General features: G+C 65.7%; 3 protein-coding genes across 5 annotated transcripts; all 3 read right to left on the bottom strand.

The window, feature by feature from the left end:
• Window positions 1-1062: 1062 nt before the first annotated feature.
• Window positions 1063-6011, bottom strand: Ccdc106 (coiled-coil domain containing 106). 2 transcript variants are annotated; one of them, XM_070000648.1, is made up of 6 exons: window positions 5626-5877; window positions 4918-4986; window positions 4622-4729; window positions 4358-4534; window positions 2465-2680; window positions 1063-1642 (listed from the first exon to the last, which is right to left on the bottom strand). In XM_070000648.1, exons 2-6 carry the CDS (start codon window positions 4946-4948, stop codon window positions 1326-1328), a joined length of 849 nt encoding a protein of 282 aa, XP_069856749.1. In that variant the 5' UTR covers window positions 4949-4986; window positions 5626-5877; the 3' UTR covers window positions 1063-1325. The 2 variants fall into 2 exon arrangements, with proteins under 2 accessions (XP_069856749.1, XP_069856751.1); XM_070000650.1 differs by lacking the exon at window positions 4918-4986 and having other exon boundaries at window positions 5626-6011.
• A 1081-nt stretch (window positions 6012-7092) lies between these two features.
• Window positions 7093-8312, bottom strand: Znf581 (zinc finger protein 581). Its single transcript, XM_070000654.1, has 2 exons — window positions 8153-8312; window positions 7093-7819 (listed from the first exon to the last, which is right to left on the bottom strand). The coding sequence occupies exon 2, from the start codon at window positions 7798-7800 to the stop codon at window positions 7270-7272; it is 531 nt and encodes a 176-aa protein (XP_069856755.1). The 5' UTR covers window positions 7801-7819; window positions 8153-8312; the 3' UTR covers window positions 7093-7269.
• Window positions 8313-8401: 89 nt separating this feature from the next.
• On the bottom strand, window positions 8402-9939 carry Znf580 (zinc finger protein 580). 2 transcript variants are annotated; one of them, XM_070000656.1, is made up of 2 exons: window positions 9817-9939; window positions 8402-9327 (listed from the first exon to the last, which is right to left on the bottom strand). In XM_070000656.1, exon 2 carries the CDS (start codon window positions 9313-9315, stop codon window positions 8797-8799), a length of 519 nt encoding a protein of 172 aa, XP_069856757.1. In that variant the 5' UTR covers window positions 9316-9327; window positions 9817-9939; the 3' UTR covers window positions 8402-8796. The 2 variants fall into 2 exon arrangements, with proteins under 2 accessions (XP_069856757.1, XP_069856756.1); XM_070000655.1 differs by lacking the exon at window positions 9817-9939 and adding an exon at window positions 9641-9731.
• Window positions 9940-11980: the final 2041 nt, after the last annotated feature.

Below are 11980 nucleotides of genomic sequence, written 5' to 3'. Positions count from 1 at the left end.
CCTGGCAGTCGCCCCCCCCCCCACGAGAGTCCTCGCCCTCCCCGGAGCTCCCGGCGCCAACCCTCGGGCCCCTCCAGAAACCAAGCGCGACCCCAAGCTTCGGCTTTTTCCGGAGGTTCCGCCTGCTCGCTCCGCCCCTTCCGGGAGAGCGTCGGCTCCTTCCGCCCCGGCCTCGGGAAGGCTCGGCTTCTTCCGTCACCGCTTCGGCTCCTTCCGGCTTCGAGATCCGAGACGGGAGGAAGACTGGGGTGCGAGGTGGGGTGCTGGCACCCGGTTCTCCCGTGTGGAGAGGGCAGAGAAGGGCCAGCCTCGCAGAGGGCCTGGGGCGGCGCGCTAGGACCACTCAGCTGTGCGAAGAGCACCCACGGCGGCGGTAGTCAGTGCCACCCTGTGCGCTTGCGCACCGCGGAACGGGATGGGACGGGGAGGGGGGGGGAGGGAGGGAAAAGACGGCCTTGTACGCCTGCGCAGAGATCTAAGGCGCGCCTCCCCGTAGCTGGGGAATTGGCGGGTGTGCCCTAGGGCGCTTGCGTGAGGTATCTACACCCGCCCCCCGTGGAGGTACCCAATTCTCGACGGTTAGGTGGGGCTGCCCTGGTCGCGTTGCCTTGGCAACGGCGCTCACGCACTTCCGCCCGCTCTGTAGCACTTGAGCGACCATGTCTCCGGCCGCTAACCCCAGCTGCTCTGGAGACGGGAGATCCAGGGATCCCGGTTCGAGGCCAGCCCGGGCAGGAAAGTCCGTGAGACTCTGCTCTCCAATGTACCCCAAAGAAAGTCGGAAGTGGCGCTGTGGCTTAAGTGGTAGAGCGTCCGCCTTGAGCTCTGAGCAGCTCAGGGAAGCGTCCCAGCCCAGAGCTCAGGACGGGCAAAAAAAGGCCTGCAGCCTTCCCGCCTACCCTACCGGCGCCCCGGCCCAGCCCCGCTGCCTGGCGCTGCTCGCCCCAGCGGGCCGGCGCCTCCAATTTCAGGGGAGGGGGGCGTGTATTCGTGGGGCGCTCCACCTCCACCCTGACCCCTGCCGGCCGCCCCCTCCCAGAAAGATCTGGCGTGCCGTTTATTCCAAATGTTTATGTCTCTTTAATTAAAATTCTCTGAATAACTCTCTGTCTCCCGCGGAGGGCGGGCAGGCGGCTTGTGGCCGGGAGGCCGCAGCCTCGGCGCTGGGTGGGGTGGAGACTGAGCGGGCAGCCCGGCCACAGGCCGTGGCTGCACACCTGAGTTGGGAAGGGCGGTGCCAGGCTCCGGGCTGCACCCTCGGTGCCGCCCCGGCGCGGGGCAGGCGGGCAGGGCCACGGGCGGGCGGGTGGGTGGGTGGGCGGCTATCACCGCTTGAAGCGGTAGGTGATGGGGAGCAGCAGCTTGTTCTTCTTGAGCGCCTGCACCTTCTTGAGTGTCTCGTCGTCCAGCGCCAGGAAGCAGCGGCGCGAGTACTCAAGCAGGCGCTCCTTGGACGGGTCGAACACCCCCACCTCGGCCAGCTTCTCCGGGGCCACGATGAGCAGCTCGGCGATGGGCGTGGTCAGGGCCACGGTGTTGCGGTCCACGCGGTGGTGCTCGAAGGCCCGCGACATGCTCTTCAGCTTCTGGAAGGTTCCCAGGATCTTCTTGTAACGGCAGAGGACCCCGTCGGCATCCTTCACTGCAGAGCCAGGCAGGCAGACAGGGAGAGGGAGACAAGAAAGAAAAGATCGAGGAGCCCGATTGGGGAGGAGGTAAGAGAACAAAACAAAGCATACAGAGGCAAAAGAGCAGATGAGAGAAATGCAGAAGGTGGGGCGGGTGAAGGAGACAGGCCACACACCAAGAAAATCACAGGCTTGGCTGACCCTTCACTCGCGCCTCGGCCATTTATTTTTTCTGTTGGTCGTGGGGCTTGAACTCTGGGCCTGGGCCCTGTCCCTCAGCTCTTCAGCTCAAGGCTCTACCACTTGAGCCACAGCACCACGTCCGGCTTTTTCTGTTTATATGGTGCTGAGGAATCGAACCCAGAGGCTCATACATGCAAGGCAAGCACTCTACCACTGAGCCACCTTCCCAGCCCCCAAGGCCACTTTATGTGAAGCTACTGTGTAGGCTGTGCCGGAGCCGAGGTCTAGCCTGTTAGAGAGGTGCAACGGGTGACTCTTCTGATGAAGGCGGAACTTAAGCTCAGGGCCACCCATTGACACTGGAGATGGAGCCAGGTCTGGGGCTTGAACTCAGGGCCTATGTGCCATCCCTGAGGTGCTTTTGCTCAAGGCTAGCACTCTACCACTTAAGCCACAGCTCCACTTCTGGCTTTTTCTGCTTATGTGGTGCTGAGGAATCAAACCCAGGACTTCATGCATGCAAAGCGAGCACTGTACCACGGAAACCCATGATGTGGTCTTACAGATGCAGAGGAAGGAGGGCCTCCCCAAGAGTCACACCCCAAATCCTGGGACCATCCCCCCTCCATGCCCACTGCATGCACCCCACTCACCCCGCTGCCTCTCCCGGACCTTGGGCTTTCCAAAGCACCTCCTGCCAGCACTGCCCTTCTGCTTCTGCCTCTTGCGCTCGCTGCCGCTGCCACCTTCTTCAGAGGCCCCGCTGAGTGAGGAGGCTGCAGACTCGGGGTCTGAGGCCTCGCCTCCAACTGCAGCCCGGCTTTCCCCATCAACCCGCCTGGCTCCTGGCTTCACCCGGCCATGGTCCTCTGGGGAAGAGATTCCAAACACAAGGGTGGCCCGTTGTACCTGGAGGCCACTAAAGGAGGCCAGCCGGAGGACCCCAGGGGACAGACTGGAAATGTTGCACACACCAGCCACCTACGTGGAGATTGGGGAGGAGAGGGAAAGGAGATGTATTTTCCCAGGTGCTGACACTTGACTAGGACAAAGCCAAGGATCTGCCACTAGCTTCCAATATGGAGCACATTCCCAGGGCAACAGAAGAGTGGGATTGAATCCCAAGGTACAAAGAGGGCCTTAGCTCGGGAAGTGGGAGGTGTCAGACCCTCAGAGAAAAAAAAGAGGGCTTAGCCTGGTGCTGGTGGCTTATGCCTGTCATCCTAGCTGCTCAGGAGTCTGAGATCTGAGGATTGTGGTTCAAAGCCAGCCTGGGCAGGAAAGTCCATGAAACTCTTATCTCCAGTAAACCACCAGAAAACTGGAAGTGGCACTGTAGCTCATGTGGTACAGCGCTAATCTTGAGCTGAAGAGCTGAGGGACAGCGTCCAGGCCCAGAGTTCAAATCCCACGACCAACCAAAGAAAGGAGACAGGGCTTAGTCTGGGGCTTGGGAACCCTTAACCATCCTCACAGAGGTGAGGTGCTAGCTGAGACCTAGGTGGTGTCCTGCAAAGTAAACTGGAAAAGAGATGGAGACTCCAAAAATGTCCCAAAGCCCTAGGACCCAGCCATACAGCATGGCAAAAGAGACCAGGTCCAGATTCCTAATGGCAAGGGTCTTCAGCAATGTCAGCCACAAAACACTGCAGGCCTGTCTGCAGACTTTCAAGGTGTTACCAGCTGCAGCTACATCCTGGGGGGGAGGGGATTTGAGTACCCCAAAATACAGGTGGTGGGAAGGCCTGGGGGGGGGGGAGAGGGACACACATGGGAGTAACCAAGGTAGATGAGCAAGCCAGCCAGCCACTGCTTCCAGTCCATCAAAAGTGGCCTTGGAGGCTGGGAAGGTGGCTCAGTGGTAGAGCGCTCACTTAGGATGCATGAGGCCTGGGTTCGATTCCTCAACACCACATAAGCAGAAAAAGCCAGAAGTGGTGCCGTGGCTCAAGTGGTAGAGCACTCATCTTGAGCTGAAGAGCTGAGGAACAGCGCCCAGACCCAAAGTTCAAGCCCCATGACCGGCAGGGGAAAAAAAAGTGGCCTTGGCCTTGGGGTGTGGTTTCCACACCTGGCTGGACCTTACTGGCCTGGAAATTAGAACCAAGCAAAGAGGGTAGGGCTTCCTGGAACCCTGAGGCAGGGTTTGGGGTTATGTGTTGGGATATCCACTCAAAGAAGCCCGTTGGTGGGGGGGGAGGCAGTGGGGAGACTTCTTTGGAGGAAAAGCTGTAAGGAGTGCAGACACTAGGTGAGTGGGAACACAGGTCCCTCAACCAGTCTTTCACGGCGGGGAAGGAGGCTTCCTGTGTGTATTCTAGCAAAGATAAGTTTGGGGTGGAGGTGAGGGGTCCTCCCCACAAGGTGAGGCTGTCTCCCCTAGGACATAGGCAGAGGAGATCTGAAGGGGGCCGCAGGCCGCATGTGTGCCGGACGTGGGGTCGGCCGCGTGGGTCGGCCGCGTGGGTCAGACGCCACGCCCACCCGGCCAGCTCCACTGCCAGGCAGTCTGGGTGCAGGGCAGGGAGCACCGGCAGCGCCCCCACCTGCGTCCACCCGCGCGGAGGAGATGAACTTGTCCAGCTGGCAGCGCAGGAAGTCCCGCTCCTCCTCCAGGTCCTCGATGCGCTTCTGCAGCCACGAATTCCGCTCAACGGCCAGGTGCAGCTGCGCCCTCATGGCGGTCATCAGGACCGGGGAGGGCGAGGAGGCCTCAGGGGGCCCTGCGGACGGCAGGGGCTCAGAGTCAGCGTGGGCGGCACCCCCGGGGCCGCCCCCAGCCCCCCCCCCCCCCCCCCCCCCCCGCTCACCCTCCGCGGTGCCGCCGGCCGGGCTCAGCGTGTACAGCAGCTGCGGGTCCAGGTGCGGCGCCTCGTCGAAGGGGATGGAGATCTCCAGACCGTCCTCTTCATTCTTCACTGTGGAGAGAGGGTCACCGGGATCGAGGGTCACAGGGGCTGAGGATCACAGGATCGTCGGTCACCGGGGTCGAGGGTCATGGGGGCCAAGGGTCATGGGGCCCGAGGGTCACCGGGGTCGAGGGTCATGGGGGCCAAGGGTCACGAGGCCCGAGGGTCACGGGGCCCTGGGCAGGCCGCGGTCTCACTTGTCCGCCGCGGGCTGTGTCGGTCGTTCATGGCGATGTTGGCAGACCAGCAGCGGAGCGCCCGCGGCACTGGACGGAAATAGCGGCCACAAAGGAGGTCAGTCCGGGGAGGAGAGGTCCGGGTCGGGTCCGAAAAGGGGGGAGGGGACAGGACCCGGGGGAGGAGGGAGGAGGGAGGAGGGGTCCGGGTCTGGAGGAGGAGGAGGCCCCACTGCGCCGAGGTCCGCTCAGGTCCCCACGGTGCAGGCCCCGATGCCCAGGTCAGCAGCGTCTGGGGGAGAAGCTGGCCGGGGACCTGCGCTTCTGGTGACAAGGACGGAGACGGACGGGGGGAAGGGAGCCCCACATTTCGGGGCCCTTCCCGGGGTCACTCGGGCGGACCCCAGCCTGGACCGGAAGGACCCGCATCACTGCTCCCCCCTCCAGCCAAAAGCAGCCCTCGTGCCCGGGCCGAGTTCCCCCACCAGGGGATGGGCCCGCGCCCCTCCACCGCCCTCGCGTGGGCGAGCTGCGCCCCTTCCCGGGGGGGGGGGGAGACTGGGCGCGTGCGCATGCGCGCCCCCGCCCTTTGTCCCGCGAGTGGGAGGGGGCGGTCGTGGAAAAGTCCCAACAGGGACGTACGCCCAGGCCAGGGGTGGGCATGGGACCCCCGTCCCCCCGCCCGCACCCCTGGGCTCCGAGGACCCGGGGTCCCCCGCGCTCACCCACCCGCACGCGGAGTCCAGCCCGGGGACCGGCAGCGCCGGGGAGCGTCTGCAAAGTACCACGGGGAACGGGAACGAAGAGCCCGCCCACCCGTGAGCGGGCGGGGCGTGGGGGCGAGGCGTCCGGGATGTGGCCGGTGGGGCTGATTGGGACGTGGGGTCTTGCACGGTCCGGCCGGGCCCGGCGCGCCGCAGCCCGGACTCTCGCGCCCAGGTAAGGCCCGCCGTGGCGGGGAGGCCGGAGCCGCACTTGCGCGATGGCCCCTGGCCGTTCGGCCCCGCCCTCCCCGCAGCCCCGGCGGGGAGCGTCTCCAAATTCCCATCCTGCGGAGCTGAGGAGGGGGGCCGGGGCGGGACGCGGAGTGCGGGGACCAGAGGCCTTGACGGCCCCTTGGGAACCGGCGGCGCGGCCCGACGCCCCGTCTCCCTCAGCCGCAGCCAAAGTTACCCGAGACGTGGGGCCAGGGCTAAGCGGGGGTGATTTACTGCCACCCGCGAAACAGTCGCGCCCCCCACCGCATGCTAGTGATCAGGAGCTGATTCTAGAACTGCCGGCTATTTCCCACCCTACCCCATGACAGGCCCTCTGTGTTCCCACCACGGCCAGCGCCGCCTCTGAGGTCAGAGGGGATCACTAGACAGTACAGAGACTCCCACGGGGAGGGGGGGAACGCGGGGAGAGGGGCTTTTCAAACCCCACAAGAGTTCAAAGTTGAGAGGAGACCTGCATGTGCAGTGTCTGGCACAAACAGGCCATGAAAACACACCAGCAGGGCAGGCGTGAGTTAGGACACACCAGCAGGGCAGGTGTGCATTAGGTGGGACACTCAGGCGGGCCTGAGGCCCAGCCCCATCCTCGGGCAGCGGCTCAGCCCCTGGATTTCCCTGAGCCCCAGGGAGAGACGCTGTGTTCAGGAAGACCAGCAGCCCTCCCTTCCAGTCACCTCAATGAGTGGCCTGCAGCTGCCCCCAGCCTGGGCACACCCCAGTGCTCTCCACCTAAGGCTGGGCCAGAGAATGTATTAATCTCACTGGAGAAGAGTGGACTCTGTATTTCAAAACAGTTGTAAAGAAAAACCAGTGTCCTGCACACAATGAAGGTGAGGCGTTGAACTGGCTTTACACACGTTTTGTGAACTTGTGTACAGTATTATAATAAAAACCTAGGCTGGGGAACACTGCCTGGGTGACCAGGATGGAGGCTGGGGAACACTGCCTGGGTGACCCGGATCGAATCTAGGAAACACTGCTTGGTGACCCGAATCGAGGCAGGGAAACACTGCTTGGTGGCCCAGATCTTGGGAGGGAGACAGGCCCCAGGCGGCACTCCCTCCTCCCCAGCCCGGCCGCCTAGGCCTCAGGGCTGAGGCCCTTGCTCCCCCTGGCGGGGCGTGTTGAGGCCGGGGCGAGTCTCTAGTAGACTGGCCGCGCAGGTCCGGGACGCCGACGTCGACCTGGACAGGTACCCCGCCCCCCCCCCCCCCCCGCGCCCGTCGGCTTCTGGGAGGCCGCAGTTTTCTACACCGCCCGGGCCTCGTGGCTGGACGGGGCTCACGCTTGGGCACAGTCCCGCGAGTGTCGGTGTCCAGGACTGGGAGAGTTGGGGCGGGGCGTGCGGGTCCCGCGGCCGCCGGGATGCGGGGACGGCTCACGGGTGCTTCCACCGCCGGTGCTTCTGCAGTGTGCTCTGCTCCGTGAAGCGGCGCGGGCAGCGCGGGCACTCTTCAGAGTGCGCGCGGTCGCGCCGCGCTGGCTCCCCCGCGTCCCGGAAGCGGCGCGGGCAGCCGAGGGGCCGGCCAACGCCGGCGCGGTGCGTGCCGCGGTGCCGCGCCAGGTGGCTGGCCCGTTTGAAAGCCTTGCTGCAGGCGTCACAGCGGAATGGCTTGGCCTCCGAGTGTGCGACGCTGTGGCGCTGCAGGTAAGACTGGTACTCGAAGGCGCGGGAGCACACCGGGCAACGGTAGTTCTTCTTCTGGACGGCGCTACCCGGGGCCGCAGCCGCGCGCCGGGCCTGGTCGTCCACCAGCGCTGTGTAGGGTACGCCCTGGGTGTCGATGAGGAGGTAGCGGCGGGGCCGGGACGGGGACACGGGCCGGGGCTGGGCGGCGGCAGCGGCGGGCATGGCCGCCACGGGGGGCAGAGCCGGGGGCTGCGTGCAGCCGGGCGGCAGCGCTGGCATCCGGAGCCGCGTCGCGGGCCTGGCGGACAGGAGAGGGTGAGCGGCGGCCTCGCCGAGAGGGACGCACGGGATGCGGCCGCGCCTCCGTCCAGCCCTCCCAGCCGCCCCCGAGCCGCGCGACCCGGCTCCCGCCCTCCTCGCCCGGGATGCTGCCCTCAGCCTGCCCTGCGGACCGCCCAGACCTCGCGCCCGCCGTGGTCTAGGCCCGGGGCTAAGTGTGGGTCCGTCGCGGTTCCCCCCCAGCGCCCTGGCCGGCCGCAGCCTCCCGGGTCGAGTTCGCCCTCGTCCGGGCTCTGACCCCGCAGGTGTCCGGGCCACGCCCACCTGCGGCCACGCCCACCCCGCTCCGTACCGGTGCAGCGGCCTCTCGAGTCCGGACGACTCCGCGCCGGTGTCCCCGGAAGCTGGCGACGCCGGGAAAGGGGAGCAAGGACGCGGAGAGGGAGAGGGTCTTCGGGAAGACGACGAGGGCGGGGCCCCGGAAAAGTGCTCCGACCGGCAACGCGTTCCGAGAGGAAGGTTCCCGGGCGCCCGCGGTCCGGGCCCGGCTCCTTTTAACCCCCACGGCACCCCCACGCGCACGCAAGGATGGGCCTGGAGACGGAGTGCGGAATGTTTATTGAGAAACGAGGGAGGAATCCGTGGGCGTCAGAGGAAAGTGGAGGCGAGCCGGCCCTCGGGGGCACGGATGGGTCGGGCCTGGCTCGGACGCTGGCTGGCCGTGCCCCGCCTCCCAGGGCGGGAGACCGGGCTTGGGGGTGGGGGAACCGGGGCGCCGCGAGATCGCCGCGTGGGGGCTCGCACCGCGCAGCGGGGGCCGGGGGAGCCCGGGTCCGACCCGCTGGATGCCCGGGGAGGGGCGGCAGGCTTTGGTCTACATCATACGGCTAGACGGGAGGGGGAAAGGGGACGATGCTCCTCCCGCTGGGCGGACTGGGAGCCGAGGCCCGGGTTGGCAGTCACCTCGGCGGCCCCGGGCGTGGGCGCGGGGCCGGCTCAATGCAGGCGCACGTGCTGCGCCAGCTCCGCGGCGTCCTGGAAGCGGCGCGGGCAGAGCGGGCAGGTGTGCGGCGGGCCGGCACGGGCGCGGTGCGTGGCGCGGTGCCGCGACAGGTGACTGGAGCGCTTGAAGGCCTTGCCGCAGGCGCCGCACGTAAAGGGCTTGAGGTCCGAGTGTGACACGCGGTGGCTCTGCAGCCGCAGGGGGCTAGCGAACACGCGCGCGCACTCCGGGCAGCTGTAGCCCTTGCGCGGGCCGGGCTCGCCCGGGGGCGCCTCGCGCGGCGGCGGGCCCCGCGGCTCCTCCTCCAGCGGAACCGTGTACGTGTACGGAACCCCGTTGGCGTCGATGAGCAGGTGGCGGCCCAGCCGCGGGGGCCGGGGCCCCGCCGCCGCCGACGCGGCGGAGGAGGGGCCTTCCGCCTTGGGGAAAGGGGGTGTCTGGGGGGGCGGAGGGTCCATGACCTCCGGAGAGGAGGACCGAGGGTGGGACGGCCGCGGCGGCAGCAGCAGCATCAGGAGCGGCAGCTGGGAGCGGCGGAGGGAGAGCTCGAGTTAAGATCGCTCCCTCCCCAGGCGAGGCCGGGACCCCGTCCGCGGCCCCTTCCGGCGCCTCGGGCCCCGGCCCCCCGCGCCTCCTCCATCGTTCTCTCCTGAAGACCGGGCCGCCCCGTCTAGCGGACACCACGACCTCCCCTCCCCCCCAGCCCCAGTAACCCAGTTCCCCACTTTCCACTCCCGGGTCGGCCGCGCTGCTCCCCCACGTCGGCCTCCCCGCCCGCCCCTTCACCGGCGTGCTCCCGCTCCCCGATCCCACCTAGCCACCGCTTCACGCGCGCACCCGGGCCGCGGTACCCCGCGCCCCACCCTCGGGTTCTTCCCGACGCCGGCCCCAGCCCCACTGCGGGGCGCGCCCGCGTCTCCACCCCGCCCCGGCCGCGGTCCTCCGCGTCCCTCGGGGCCCCGGCACGCCCCGCGCCCCTCCGCCGGCTCCTCCCTCCATCCCGGCCCCCGTACCCGGTGCAGCGGCCTCTCGGGTCCGGGGGGGAACGGCCGAGGTCCCGGTCGGCCCGGGGCTTGCCCTAGCGAGCGCCGCGGCTGGACCGAGCTTTCGGGCAGCTCCGGGCCGGCGGCGCCGGGGACGCGGGACCGGGGGGCGCGGGGGGGACTCGGGGGGCGGCGGCGTCCCTGGGAAAGGGCGCCGGCCGGAAGCGCGCGCGCCCGCACGAAGGTTCCGGCGCAGCAGCCGCCCGCGCTGTGGGAGCGTGCGGGCCGGGAGGGGCGGGGCCTGCGAGGCGGGGGACCCCTTGCGCCCCAACCTCACGCAGCCCCCTGCGTGATGAGTTGCGGGCCTTGGGCGTCCCTCACCGCCTGGGACGCGGGCGGGCGCCTCCGCCAACCTCCTCCTCCCCGGCTTCCGGAGTGCGGGGCACCGGTGCCTGAGCGCGCCGCGCCCGGGAGGGGTCCGTGCGTCTCGGAGAGAGGAGCTCGCCGCACAGCCCGGGTCGGTCTCACACGCCCACCCCCTGCCTCTGCCTTCTGAAAACGGCATTACAGGGGTAAGCTACGGTGTCCAGCCAGGCACCTCCCGAGGTACTGCCCAAGAGCAAAACCTTTAGCCCGGCATTGAACGCCTCCCGCCGCCCAGTCTCAGCCCCCTTCTCCGCCCCGGCCTTCACCCAACCTTGACGGGGCAGCCGCAGTTAATAAAGCCATGGATGAACTTGAGAACCCGAGGCGCAGCCTGAAGGGGAAGCGCATAACTCTAAGTGGGGAGGACCAGCGAGGAGTTGGAGTGACAGAGAAGCCCTCTCTACCTGCCTCCCCCATCCTTCATCCCTCCTCCTTACCCTCGGCTCCCACTCACACGAATCTCAGTCATTCATTCCACAAACGGTGCCTTCTGCATGCCGGCCTCTCAGTGCAAAGGAGTGAACTGGATAGAGGTCGTCCATGGTATCTCCCATGCTGAAGGCCACGGGGGGGGGGAGAGGGGGGGAGGTGGCTCAGGCCGGGCGGCTCCCGGACCAGGGCACACTCCTAGGCTTTGTAGGGTGACAAAGACCAAATTACCATAATGTTCCCTCCATCTGAACAGTTCGGGAGACAGATGTTCAGGCACTGCGGTGGGCACAGTCAGCAGCAGCACTGGGAATCTTATCAGCCAAGACTGGGATTTCAAATGAGTCGTTTAATTCTTAGTTCAGCTTAAGCAGTTCACTGATGAGGAAACAAGACACTGAGAACCCAGTGGCCTCATGGGGTGGGGGGGACAGGAAGGGTCGTGCAGAGCCAGGACTAGAAGATAATGCTAGAGAGATCTTTCCTGTCTAGCCCATATGCTCATTGTTGGGAAACTAAGACATGGCCAGGCAGTGTCCTGAGGATAGCATCCCTAGGGGAACAGCACCCAACATGGAAGAGGTCCCTGACTTAGTCATCTCTGCCTTTCAAAGGGACAGCTTGAAATGAAAGAGCCACAGGTGTGGACAAAGGCAGTGAGAAACAGAAGGTCCCTGTTCACACACAGCCCTGTAACTTCAGGAAGACATTGTCTAGGTGCCTTATACATACACATACAAGTAATGTGTGTGCATGTATGTCAGGGCCCCTGGCTCTCACTTGGCTTCTTCAAGTGGGGCTCTGGCTTTTTGTTAGTTATCTAGAGGTGAGAGTCTCCTGGAATTTGGTGCCCAGGCTGGCTTCTAACCTCAATCCTCACAGCTCACTCTCCTGTGTAGCTGGGATTATAGGTGTGAGCCATCCAGCCAAAGCTATGTTTAATACTGACTGCAGCCATCTTGAGTCACACCTCCACAAATGCTCCAAAATGAAAGTAGTCAGTGTTTCCTGCCCAGCTGCCCAGCAGGGAGAAGAACAGTTGGTCATGTGTGGAATGTGAGGCTTCCCAGCTGGACTCTGGTGTTAGCCATATACCTGCCTCTTGGATATCAGCTAATGGAAGGCAGGTGCCTTCTAGGTCTGTTACCCACCCTCCTTCCTGCTACCACAAATTTTGGAGGCTCACTTGATCTTGCTGCCCCCACCCCCAATCCCGTCACCATTCTATTATTCTCCCAGTAAATCAAGCTTAATGAAATCCTGTGTCTATCCCTGCCTCTTGCTGCTTCTTGGGGCTGGTTCTCATGTCCTGGGGCTGTGTAAATATTTCTACACTTCA

The sequence above is a fragment of the Dipodomys merriami genome, unplaced genomic scaffold (assembly GCF_024711535.1).
Source record: "Dipodomys merriami isolate MVZ:Mamm:240054 unplaced genomic scaffold, mDipMer1.0.p SCAF_57, whole genome shotgun sequence".
Classification (NCBI taxonomy): domain Eukaryota; kingdom Metazoa; phylum Chordata; class Mammalia; order Rodentia; family Heteromyidae; genus Dipodomys; species Dipodomys merriami.
Note: the sequence above shows the minus strand (reverse complement) of the source record. Positions and strands in the feature narration are given on the sequence as shown.